Below are 11,596 nucleotides of genomic sequence, written 5' to 3' on the forward strand. Positions count from 1 at the left end.
GAGTCAAACATGTGCTACCACTACTACAAATTAACATATTGGGTGCGGAAGGGTATTAGGTGCGACATGTCACACCTAATAGTCGCACCTAAGCCCATATTAGGTGCGACATGTCGCACCGGATACTCATCCGGATGACTAAAAATTTCGCTAATGTTTAGTGTTATTCGGTACGATAATGTCGCACCTAATACCTTTAGGTGCGAAAAATGTCGCACCCAATGGGTTTCAAATTTAAACTTCCCCGCCGAATCCCTCCGAAATTTTTCGGATCTGGGATTTCATATTGGGTGCGACTTAGTCGCACCCAATATGATTATTAGGTGCGACAATGTCGCAACCAATAGTTTTAGGGGTTTTAACCCCGAGCCTCTTCTTCTCTTTCACTCATTCGCTCTATCTCTCTCAGCCAGCCCCACCCCGCGCTCTCTCTCTCTCTCAGCCAGCCCCCCGCCCCGCGCCCCGCCGGCCGTGACCAGCCTCCCCCGCCCCGCCGCCTGGACCAGCCCGTCGCCCGCTCCGATACGTCCCTCTCTCTCTCTCTCAGCCCGCCCCGCGCCCCGCCGGCCGTGACCAGCCTCCCCCGCCTCGCGCTCTCTCTCTCTCAGCCAGCCCCCCGCCCCGCCGGCCGTGACTAGCCTCCCTCGCCCCGCCGCCTGGACCAGCCCGCCGCCCACTCCGGTACGTCCCCCTCTCTCTCTCCGTCTCACCGTCTCTCTCTCTCTCTCTCTCTCTCTCTCTCAGCCAGCCCACCGCCCCGCGCCCCGCCGGCCGTGACCAGCCTCCCCAGCCCCGCCGCCGCCTACATCTCACTCTCTCTCTCTCTCTCTAATTTTTTTTTAATTAAAATAACCTATTAGGTGCGACAAAGTCGCACCTGATATGAAATGATCCGCTTGGGCATTAGGTGCGACATGTCGCACCTAAAAGTGTCGCACCTAAAGGTATACATATTAGGTGGCATTAATTTTCACATTATACAAACAAGATATGGATGGTTATATCATGAAAATAAGCCATTAAAGAAACAAAGACATGTCGCACCTAATACCTTTAGCGACGGACTTTTAGGTGCGACTTTGTCGCACCTAAAGTCGCACCTAATAAACTATTAGGTGCGACTTTTGAGGTATTTGGTGCGATAATCGTCGCACCGGATGACTATATTTGTCCTAGTGTTCGTTACCTTTAAGGAACGATTGATTTATGATTATTTTATCATAACAATACGAAACCAGTTTTGATTTCTTTATGCAGATGCAGGTTACTTATCAGATGCGCACAAAGGGAGATCCTAGACTAGATATATGTTTACATGTGGAGGGACTGCGATTTCTTGACGTTCTCAGAAGCAAACGCTCGACGCCACATCATCAAATCATGCGGAGATTATAGCATTATACGAAGCAAGTCGTGAATGTGTGGCTGAGATCGATGACGCAACATATTAGAACCACAAGTGGTCTTCCTACAATCGAGGAGCCGATCAAACTTTATGAAGATAATGCCGCATGTGTTGCTCAAATGAAGGAATGATTTATCAAAAACGACAAAACAAAACACATCCCTCCAAAGTTTTTTTTCATTCACTCAAGAGCTAGATAAGAACTATGTTATCAACATCTAATATATTCGTTATTGTGATAACTCATCTGATCTGCTCACAAAGACGCTCCCCACTTCAACTTTCAGAAAACATGTTCATGACATTGAAATGCGTAAATTGCAATATTATTAAGGAACGCACTCATGTATGTCTGCATCAGAGGAAGCTTTGCGTGGCTGTACTATTTTTCTCTTACTATGATTTTATCGTAATAAAATTTTCTTAGTAAGATTTTTAACGATGCAGCATGAACACGTAAAAATGATAATGAGCATCTCAATTGAAAGTGTTAGGAACGTGTTAGGAACGATGTGATTTGCTATAATTACTTTATTATTTTACCCCTGTTGTGTTGCGTCAATTAATGTTGTCTTTTTTTCATGGGAAAATATCAAGAACATCCCTTCTGTTTAATCGAAATGCGAGATTTATCCCCTCTATTTCTATAAATATCAGACATATCACTCCAGTTTAATATAAATGACAAATACATCCCCTAAAAAAATGTTATATTACAAATAACACCCTTTTTCGTTTATTTTTTACAAAAAAATAATTTGAAATCCCCTAAATACCCTTAATGAAATAATTTTTTATCTTCTATTCTATATAAAAAAAATTAAATTAAAAAATTTCTTTATAAAAAGTTAAGATTTTTTTTTATAAAGAGAGATTTTGATTTTTTTCAATAAAATAGTAAACAAATATTTATTCTATTAAGGGTATTTTGAGGAGTTCAAATTATTTTTTTGTAAAAAATAAACGAAAATGGTGATATTTGTAATATAACATTTTTTTAGGGAATATATATGTCATTTATATTAAACTAAACGGATATGTCTGATATTTCTAGAAATAGAGGGGATAAATCTCGCCTTTCGATTAAACACGAGGGGTACCCTAGATATTTTCCCTTTTTTCATTTGTCAAAATTTTACTATAAATAAGATGGCCACAAATGATCTTAAATCCATTTCCATTTTCACAATTCACATTCTACAATTTATGATCTTTATCTAAATCTCTTACTTAAAATATTTATTGTTATAGTTGTTCATAACTTTAGTTTTTTTTTTTTTTTTTCCGTAACAATAACTTTATTTTTCCCCTAGTTTAACTCTCACCTCGTATTGTATAGTATTTTTTTTTTTTTTGTATTGAAGTGTGCATCTTACTGTTTTGTATTATTGGATTCCCTGTCGTATCCAATTCCACACAGTACAGATACAGAGACGATCACAGAAAGTGACACCTCTCTCTCTTCTCCGAATCCAATGGAGAACCCTCCTCCGAAAAGTTGGAGCATCCACACCCGAGCTGAGATCATATCGAAGTACGAGATCCTCCACCGCGTCGGCTCCGGCGCATACTCCGACGTCTACCGCGCTCGCCGCCTCTTCGACGGCGCCGTGGTGGCGCTCAAGGAGGTCCACGACTACCAGTCCGCCTTCCGCGAGATCGAGGCTCTCCAAGCCCTCGCCGGAGACCCTAACGTCGTCTCTCTCTTCGACTACTTCTGGCGCGAAGACGAAGACGCCGTCCTCGTCCTCGAGTTTCTTCCAACCGACCTAGCCTCCGTCATCGCCGCCGCCAAGAAGTCCGGCGCTGGTATCCCCGTCGGCGAGCTCAAGCGATGGATGCTCCAGATCCTCTCCGGCGTCGAGGCTTGTCACCGTAGTTCCATCGTCCACCGCGATTTGAAGCCTGGAAATTTACTCGTCGCCGATGACGGTACTCTCAAGCTCGCTGATTTCGGCCAGGTAAAATTAAAAAAAAAAACCGAAAACCTAAATCCAAACAACGAACAATCAAACGATGTAATGAATGATTTCTTTTAAAAAAATAAAAATCGAAGGCGAGGATGCTATCGGATCCGATCGAAGCTCCGACGGCTCCGCCGAGAGAATCAGCGGAGGATCACGGAGGCATTCTGAGCAAGGCGGAGGAGTACCTGAGAGTGTTGGACGAGGTCAAAGCCAGAGACGGAGAAGCCGGAGACGGATCTTGCGCGGCGACATGCACGGCGAGCGAGGCGGCGGCGGAAGACGACCGGATTCCGGAGGAGGAGTACGGCGGCGAGAGCCAGGGTTTGTGCCTGACGTCGTGCGTGGGAACACGGTGGTTCAGAGCGCCGGAGCTTCTGTTCGGATCGACAAACTACGGGACGGAGATCGACCTGTGGTCCGTGGGGTGTATCTTTGCGGAGCTAATGACTCTGGAGCCTCTCTTCCCGGGGAGTGCTGACGTGGACCAGCTGGCGAGGATCATCAGCGTCCTCGGGGACGTGACGGAGGAAGCCTGGCCGGGCTGCACGGCCCTCCCAGACTACCGAATCATCTCCTTCGCCCACATCGAGTCCCCGCTCGGCCTCGGGGCCCGCCTCGTGGGCCGATCCCCGGAGGAGGTCTCCATCGTCCACAGCCTCGTTCGGTACCATCCATCTGCCAGGGCTTCGCCCGCTCAGCTCATGGGGGACGAGTATTTTTGCAGCGAGCCTCTTCCGGTCCAGCTCTCCGAGCTCAGCGTTCCTCTTGCTAGGATCCAAGACGACTCCACCGCAAGGTATGACTGCCACGACGACGATACCTCCGATGATGATTTTGGTGCCTTCCAGTTTTCCTGAGGAGTTTCCGCTTCTCTTGTTGTAATTTCCAAAGGTGGTATTTATTTCTTTATTTATTTACTCTCAACGAAAACTAAAGGCATAAAATTAGTTAAAACACTTTTTTTTTTCTTTCCTTTCTTTGAAACACTTGTACATCTGTCTTGTCTTCGAAAGACTTTTACTCTGGTCCAATTGCCATACTATAGGACAATTCACTCTTTACAACATAATAGCAAATGGGAATCTAAGAAGTAAGAACTGCTATCCGCATTTTCCCAAAATATTATTCTACATTTTGGTATAATCCTGAAAATTTCTTGCAAATGACACCCTGCTGGTACCAAAAGAGAGAATCAGCCACACCACAAGCCGAAACAAAATTCTTGCACATATCTTCAACAACGGCGGTGTTGCCAACTGCCGTGTATCACTACTATTCCTGTGGAAGAAGAGCGATCTCGATCTCTTGAAGCGATTTCCCTTTGGTTTCAACCACGTTTCTCTTCACAAAAACCACCGCCAGCGCGCAGAAGGTAGCGAATATGGAGTACAAGAGCTGTGGCCCGAGTTGCTCCAGCAAGCGCAGGAACAGCAACCCGACAAAGAAATTTACGACCTGAAGAGAGCAACAGTGTGGCGTGAAATGCAAGTAAAAGTAAGTCCTGGTGTTAAGGTAAAGAGGAGAGTGGTGACCATTACCCAATGCACAGACATACAAATGGCCATTGCTTTTGCTCTTATTCGGTTGGGGAAAATTTCTGGGAGGAGGAGACCCGGTACTGGACCAGCTCCTAGAGCAAATGTAAACACAAACCTGTGGAACATTGTTCAATACACGAAATTATAGATTGCAGATCAGGTTTACTAATAACTGTTGAGATTAGCTGCTTATATTTCTAATGAGGGTATAGCACAATCACAATTCACAAAGATCGCTACAAAATTTTGCCTTATTATTGTTAAGTATTTTTGGCAAGAGAGAGTAACGTCAGTCCTTTTTGTTATTACTTTTTTTCTCCACGTTTCAAGTTTTGACTTTAAATTCCAGGAAGAGTTTTAAACAAATTGCTTGAGTGGAAGTAGAACTCACATGAGCATACCACCAACTGATAAGAACAATGATCCAGCTTCTGATGCGTAAGAACTTGCACCTGAGACTTGAAGGGCCATTGATGCGGACTGAAATATTCACACATGGGTCAATATATGCGCACATATTTATAAATTCATTAGAAAAGCAAGCAGCTTAATTTAGCTGGTAGGGCTACGCAACGTAGTTTCGATATCAAAATTTAGAACTGAAATGCTCCAACCCGGTCCCATAGAACTAAAGAACAAGGTATAGAGAATGGAGATGATACCATGCCAAGGAAGCTCCATTGAAGGAGCACTTTCCTTCCTAGCCTATCCATCAAAGCTGTGGCAATTACTGATCCTGAAGACAAACAAACACCCACTAGGAGGTCAAGATACAGGCTGAATGAGTCCAACACAAGACACAAATCAATTTGGGAGCAAATGTCACCTGTTAAGTTTGCAATTCCTATGAAGGTGTTTGCAAGTGTTGATGGCACCCCCGCTCTCTTAAAAACAGCCGAAGAGAAATAAAAAACAGCATTTATACCAGATAGCTGTTGTAAAGCAAACAGGGTTGATCCAATAAAAACAACTGCAAAAGGAAAACGTGAATACAAAAGAAACAACAACAAAAAATACAGAGCTAAGAACAACGAAGCAGACGTTGATCATTGTTTACAAACATGTTGATTGAAGAATTCATGAGTTCCATCAATAAATCCAAAATCAACCTCTAAAATGTTGACCATAGATCAATTCGGAATACTTGACGGAATCCGGGTCATCTCCCCTATCCCCCTTGGATAGTTCTGCCATTGCAGTTTTAACGTGTGATGCTCCTAGGAGCTTTTCAAATTCGATTTCTGCCTCGGCCGTTTTTCCTTGCTATTGATTATAAGATTAAAAAACAGATGGAAAAAGCATGAGAACGTGACATTGACTTCAGCAGAACCACGAACGTATAAAAGAACCCAAAAAATACAGTTGACTGGACGTTAACTTCGATTTTGTGGTTCAATATATTGGGATACAAATATAGTGATCAATATACCTTGTAGAGCCAGTGGGGACTCTCTGCACAGAAAAACATGGAAACAGCAAGTATAGTTGCTGGAATTGTAGAAACCCAGAAACAAATGCGCCACCTGCATGAAGAAACCAAGATGTAGTTTAAAATGACAAAAAAAGCAGCGATTGTTGAACCTTGAGTCCTCTCTTACCAACCAGCGATTTCCTTAACAGGGATTCCAATTAAAAGAGACCCCATGATCCCAAGGCACGTGGCGATTTGGATCAAGCTTCCATAAGTACCCCTAACAAAAGCGGGTGAAACCTGACCACGATAATGGAGAAACCGGCATGAGATTGACATACAGGTTTGAAACAAGAATGTGAAAAGCGATGCACGCTTAGTCGAAGAGAGCTGTGTACCTCTGTTACGTATAGTGAAGCAACAGGAGGTCCCAGACCCATACCAGCCCCAACAAATAATCTCCCTACAAGCATACCAGCTATGGTTTTGCTTGTTGCGCTGAAAGTGCAGATTGATTTTTAGAGTGTAAGTACTCGATTTGGAGTTTTGTTATTCAGAAAGGTTAATACTGAAACATACATATGGAGCGGCTCCTACGTTTATGTTACAGTACAGTACTTTGGCCTCCCCAATGTGACAAATAGAAACGCCCTTCCTCAACTAACTAATGTGACGACCCTTGTAAAACATAAAAATTTAAATCAAGGAACTTCTTGAGGGCATTGCTATATTACCTGATAACAGCGCCAATAATCATTGGCAGTGCACAAAGCTGAAATGCCCTTCGACGCCCAAGCCCATCAGCAATTGAACCGCTGAATAACGATCCGATAAAGGCACCACCAAGACATGTACTCACAACCAGACCTGCATTTCATGTACATAATAGAACATTATGAAACTGGAAGTACCCAAAATTAGAGGTCGGTTCAAAAACACAAACGCAGACGACATATATTCTAACCTTCTGCCAATGTATTGCCACTAAAACCAAGATCAACAGATATGCTTTCTAGCGGCTCGTTTACTACTCTGTAATAAGATTCAATCGTCTCAAAAGAGTGAGCATCTTGAATTGGGTTTTTCGTGAACCAAAAAGTAAATGGAGGCAGAAGATAGAAACCAACCCCAGATGATAGCCAAATAGGAACGAAGATATTGTTGCCACCACAACATGTGGGAGTGAAAGCCTCCACGAAGGATTTGAAGTTTCTAAACTTGCGCTGCCCAGTAAAAAATCTGTAACCGCAAGGCAGGTGTAAACCCAACATTCAGTCACATATATACGAATACAATGATAATTAACATAGACAACCAACCATACTCAGTTTAAAGAGCAAGTGCAATGCAAGGCGTCAATCATAAAACAAACGAATTCAGGTCTAGCCAGAGAACTCCCATGTTAAACGACAGCGAATGCACTCAATAAAGACAAGGGACTACATTACCAGATTTTTCTTCCAGAGCGGTATTCACATAATCTCTTGGAATCGATTCCACATCATCAGAGTCCGAGTAATCTCTAGAAAGCATTCGCTTGTACATTGCTGCAACTTCACGCTGGCGCGGCCTCATACCCACCAGGGCCGTATTAGTTTTTTTTTTTTTTTTTGCTTCTGAATGCCAAAAAACGGAAAGTATATAGGACTATGGAAACAATACGTTACATTCTTTGCAAGTGAGCTATCAAACTATGAAGAACTTGGGACTAACATTTAGTTCAAATATCAGATTTCCAATGCACACCAAACAGTACAAGAATTCCAATCATCAACCCATAGAGAAACACTGAGAACCCGAGAAACACTGATCCTCGAGATTCACCTATAAATTTGCAGACTCTTACCAAAGAGTTGCGATCATTTTATCACATAAAAAAAGGGAAGGATATTGTCAATAACTCTTATTTTATTTCTTCGATTTCTAAATTCTATTTCATCACTAGTAAGCTTCAAAGCACTCTGCTCTAATCTCAACTTCTAACCACATACACAAACAGCTAAATGTCTAAACAATGTAGACTCACCAAAATACTTAGACCTAGCCTGGTGATTTTCCGATACATAAACTCTACAGATATCAAGGTTTCTCTCATCCTCGAAACAACTATACACAAAAACTCGGTTTCGCGAACATTTCCCCGCTTTTCTCACCAGCCAACCAGGTTCAACAAAACAGAGCAACCAACAACCAGAAGGACAAAAAAAAAAAAAAAAAAAAAAAAAAAAAAAAAGCTAAACACAGCAATAACGGATCAGGAACAACCATGAATAAACTAAAAGAATCGACGATTATATGACATACCTTTCCGAAAGCTTCGATCATCCAACAGATCTCGATTCTCGGGAACTTTCTGTCTTGCCAAACACACAAAAGAAAAGCTCTCGAGAAATAAAATAGCTCTTCGAAGTAGTTTAGAAGGAAACTAGAAACTAAAAATTCCAGTGCAACTATTCTCTTGAGAAGAAGCGAAACAGAAAAAACCGTACGGATTCTATTTTCCGCTCCAACAAAAAACAAGGGAAAACGACGATATTAAATTAAATTAATAATACTATAAAGATTAGTCGGTAGAGAAAAGACACGTGTATGAGCGTCGCAGCAGATTGCAGCGACCTTTCTAGGATGCTGTCGGGTCACAGTTCGTGAAATCTCCACGTGTCGTCTCATTTCACTAGAAACGTGGTTGTCTCTGATTTAATGACATGGGAAAACGACGATATTAAATTAAAGGTTTCATAACATCCTCTCAGACCCACTTTACAATTGATCTGACAAAATAAAATTGAATATGCTTCAATCAATTATATTTCTCAATTTATTATAAAGTCAGTAAATAAAAAAAAAAAACTCAAAATATGAAGTTTTATTATTTATAATACTCTAAAATGAGTGGAATTTTAATATTATTTAAGTAATTTAATTCATTATAAAACGACCCCAAAATTTGTTATATTTTAGTATTTATTATGTAATTAAATTGATTCATCACCAAATCATTTTATGTTACACTAACTTAATGTTCGAACATTGATCAAAAGTAGTAATTAAATTACATGGCATATATACAAATTAAAACTCTAAAAAATAATATCCAACGAAATTTCACACGCTCAAATTAAGTTACACAAAATAAAAACAATAGTGTGTAGTATGTACTAAAAATATATAGAACTAAATATGTTATTATAATTGGCCCCTGAATATGGCAGTTTCAATGTCTTGCATGCACGTGTGTAATATATGCTATATGCAAATAATATAGAACTAAAATATATGTTGTTATAATCATACATTTTAAATCCAAATCTAAGAAGACTCAATTTGTTTATTTAAAAAAAAAAAAAAAATAGTAGTTCACATACAAATTCCATGGCCAGCTTGTTATACTCGGCGTGAACTAAAATTCGATGTTCTTATTATTTTTTATAGTGCAAATTTGACTTGGGTTTCATTACCTAATTCTAAGCAAGGAAATGTTGTTTTCATTGCCGTTTCGAGCCTCCTGATTTACGGAAAATCGTCATGTCGATGGAAAACCGAACGGAAAAATTGTGAAAAATGACAAGTGAAATACCGTTTTCAAATGTCGTTTTCGATGGAAAACCGACGTGCTAACGGAAAACCGAACGGAAATAATGTGACGAAACAAACACATACATATATATATATATATATATATATATATATATATATTTAAATGTAATTCAATTTAAAACACTTCAAATCATACATATCTAGCATAAATGTTCCATAATTAATGAAATACAATGAAATTGTTCATGAAATAAATATGTTTTACAAACATATAGTTACAACATAAAATAAAATGTATCAATAGAATCCCGATGGACGTCTCGGTTGGATAAAACTCGGTTGGTTTTCTTGAAGCTCGCAATACTGAGACCAAGTGAAATTCTCCTGGTACGATTGTCGAAAGTTTTGAACATGCCTGTCGTAGTCGGCTTGATCGTACCCCACAGCTTCACTTATTAGTGGACATCCTGGTGCACATGCTATAACGTGCTCGGCACGGAACCGATCTACGCGTACACCGAACATACGACGTCCACGTCCTTGCGGATCACTTGTGGCTGTGGCACTCCTATCGGATTAGGATAACGATAAGAATGACAAGTATACGAACCGTCAATCTGTGTGTCTGACGTAGTGAATGACATTGTGACGAACTGAGACATCAAGTGATCGACGCTGTATTCACTGCTAGATGACATGTACGCTCCATATTCTTGTTGGAAGTCACCGCCGTAATCACTAACAGAAGACATGTATTGCATGGGCGCTCTTTGTGTTCCACCACCGTAATACGATCCGGTCTCAAAGTCAAAGTACTCTCTGGGTCTCTTAAACATGTAATATATTACTTTTCATATTCATCTTACGTACATTGTTTGCGAACTCCGACATGAATAGATGCGAATACACTAACATGTCAGATCTTTGACGTCGTGACCCGTGATCAGAATCTTGCGTGGCTTAATAACCTTGCTCCATAGTCCACGGATCGTAATATTGGCTACCACCACCACCAAGGTCTTGACTCGCTGGATAACCTCCAAGTCACCACCGTCTCCACCATCATCACCGTCATTAAGACCACGTCCATCGTTTGATGATCCATGCGAACTGTGACCGACGTCTTTGCTCAATACGGTGTCGACATCAACACCTTCCGCCCGGGCCTGTAAGGCGACGCGTGGGTCGGGGTTCCGGTCTTCATCGTCGAGGTAAACTGGGCGGATCCATTGTAGGAGTTCATCATCGTCGACGTTGTCGCCCATTACCTCCATTGATCTTTGGATCATATCCAACGGATCCTTCCTATCGACGGCGTCGCTTTCGATATCTTGTAATTGCAGCTTCATGTTGTAGCTACAAAAGACGAGTTCCTCCAGTCTCTTATACACCAGTCGATTTCGTTGCTTAGTGTGGACAAGTGCAAACGTGCTCCAATTTCGTTCGCACGCCGATGATGATGCGGTCTGAGAAAGGATTCTCATTGCCAACTTTCTCAACGTGGGGGTTTGGATTCCAAACATCGCCCACCATTCTCCTAAGAAAATGAAGAAACTCCGTAAATATGAAACTATGATATATTAAAAACTCGGGAATAAGAAATAGTTCTTACCGGAAGCCATCTTCGTCCTTCCCGCTACTGCGGATTTATTACCGAACATGCCTTTCGCATCGCGGAATGCTAGAAGTTTGTTCCCGATGTTGTCGCAGTCATCGTTAGGAATAGCCGCTCAAACAC

General features: G+C 41.4%; 2 protein-coding genes across 2 annotated transcripts; one reads left to right on the plus strand and one right to left on the minus strand.

Annotated features, from left to right (window-relative positions):
• The first annotated feature begins 2,779 nt into the window (after window positions 1–2,779).
• CAK1AT (CDK-activating kinase 1AT) lies at window positions 2,780–5,069 on the plus strand. Its single transcript, XM_089611666.1, has 2 exons — window positions 2,780–3,366; window positions 3,462–5,069. The coding sequence occupies exons 1-2, from the start codon at window positions 2,881–2,883 to the stop codon at window positions 4,227–4,229; spliced, it is 1,254 nt and encodes a 417-aa protein (XP_089467792.1). The 5' UTR covers window positions 2,780–2,880; the 3' UTR covers window positions 4,230–5,069.
• Window positions 4,462–8,858, minus strand: LOC149400828 (putative plastidic glucose transporter 2). The gene is made up of 14 exons (XM_089611664.1): window positions 8,626–8,858; window positions 7,770–7,937; window positions 7,449–7,560; window positions 7,286–7,353; window positions 7,056–7,188; window positions 6,720–6,819; window positions 6,509–6,621; window positions 6,340–6,433; window positions 6,020–6,173; window positions 5,737–5,880; window positions 5,573–5,646; window positions 5,302–5,390; window positions 4,911–5,025; window positions 4,462–4,827 (listed from the first exon to the last, which is right to left on the minus strand). Exons 2-14 carry the CDS (start codon window positions 7,894–7,896, stop codon window positions 4,645–4,647), a joined length of 1,506 nt encoding a protein of 501 aa, XP_089467790.1. The 5' UTR covers window positions 7,897–7,937; window positions 8,626–8,858; the 3' UTR covers window positions 4,462–4,644.
• Window positions 8,859–11,596: the final 2,738 nt, after the last annotated feature.

This window comes from Urtica dioica, chromosome 4, assembly GCF_054948205.1.
Source record: "Urtica dioica subsp. dioica isolate 48M chromosome 4, U.dioica_male_clone48M_v1_H2, whole genome shotgun sequence".
NCBI classification, from domain to species: domain Eukaryota; kingdom Viridiplantae; phylum Streptophyta; class Magnoliopsida; order Rosales; family Urticaceae; genus Urtica; species Urtica dioica.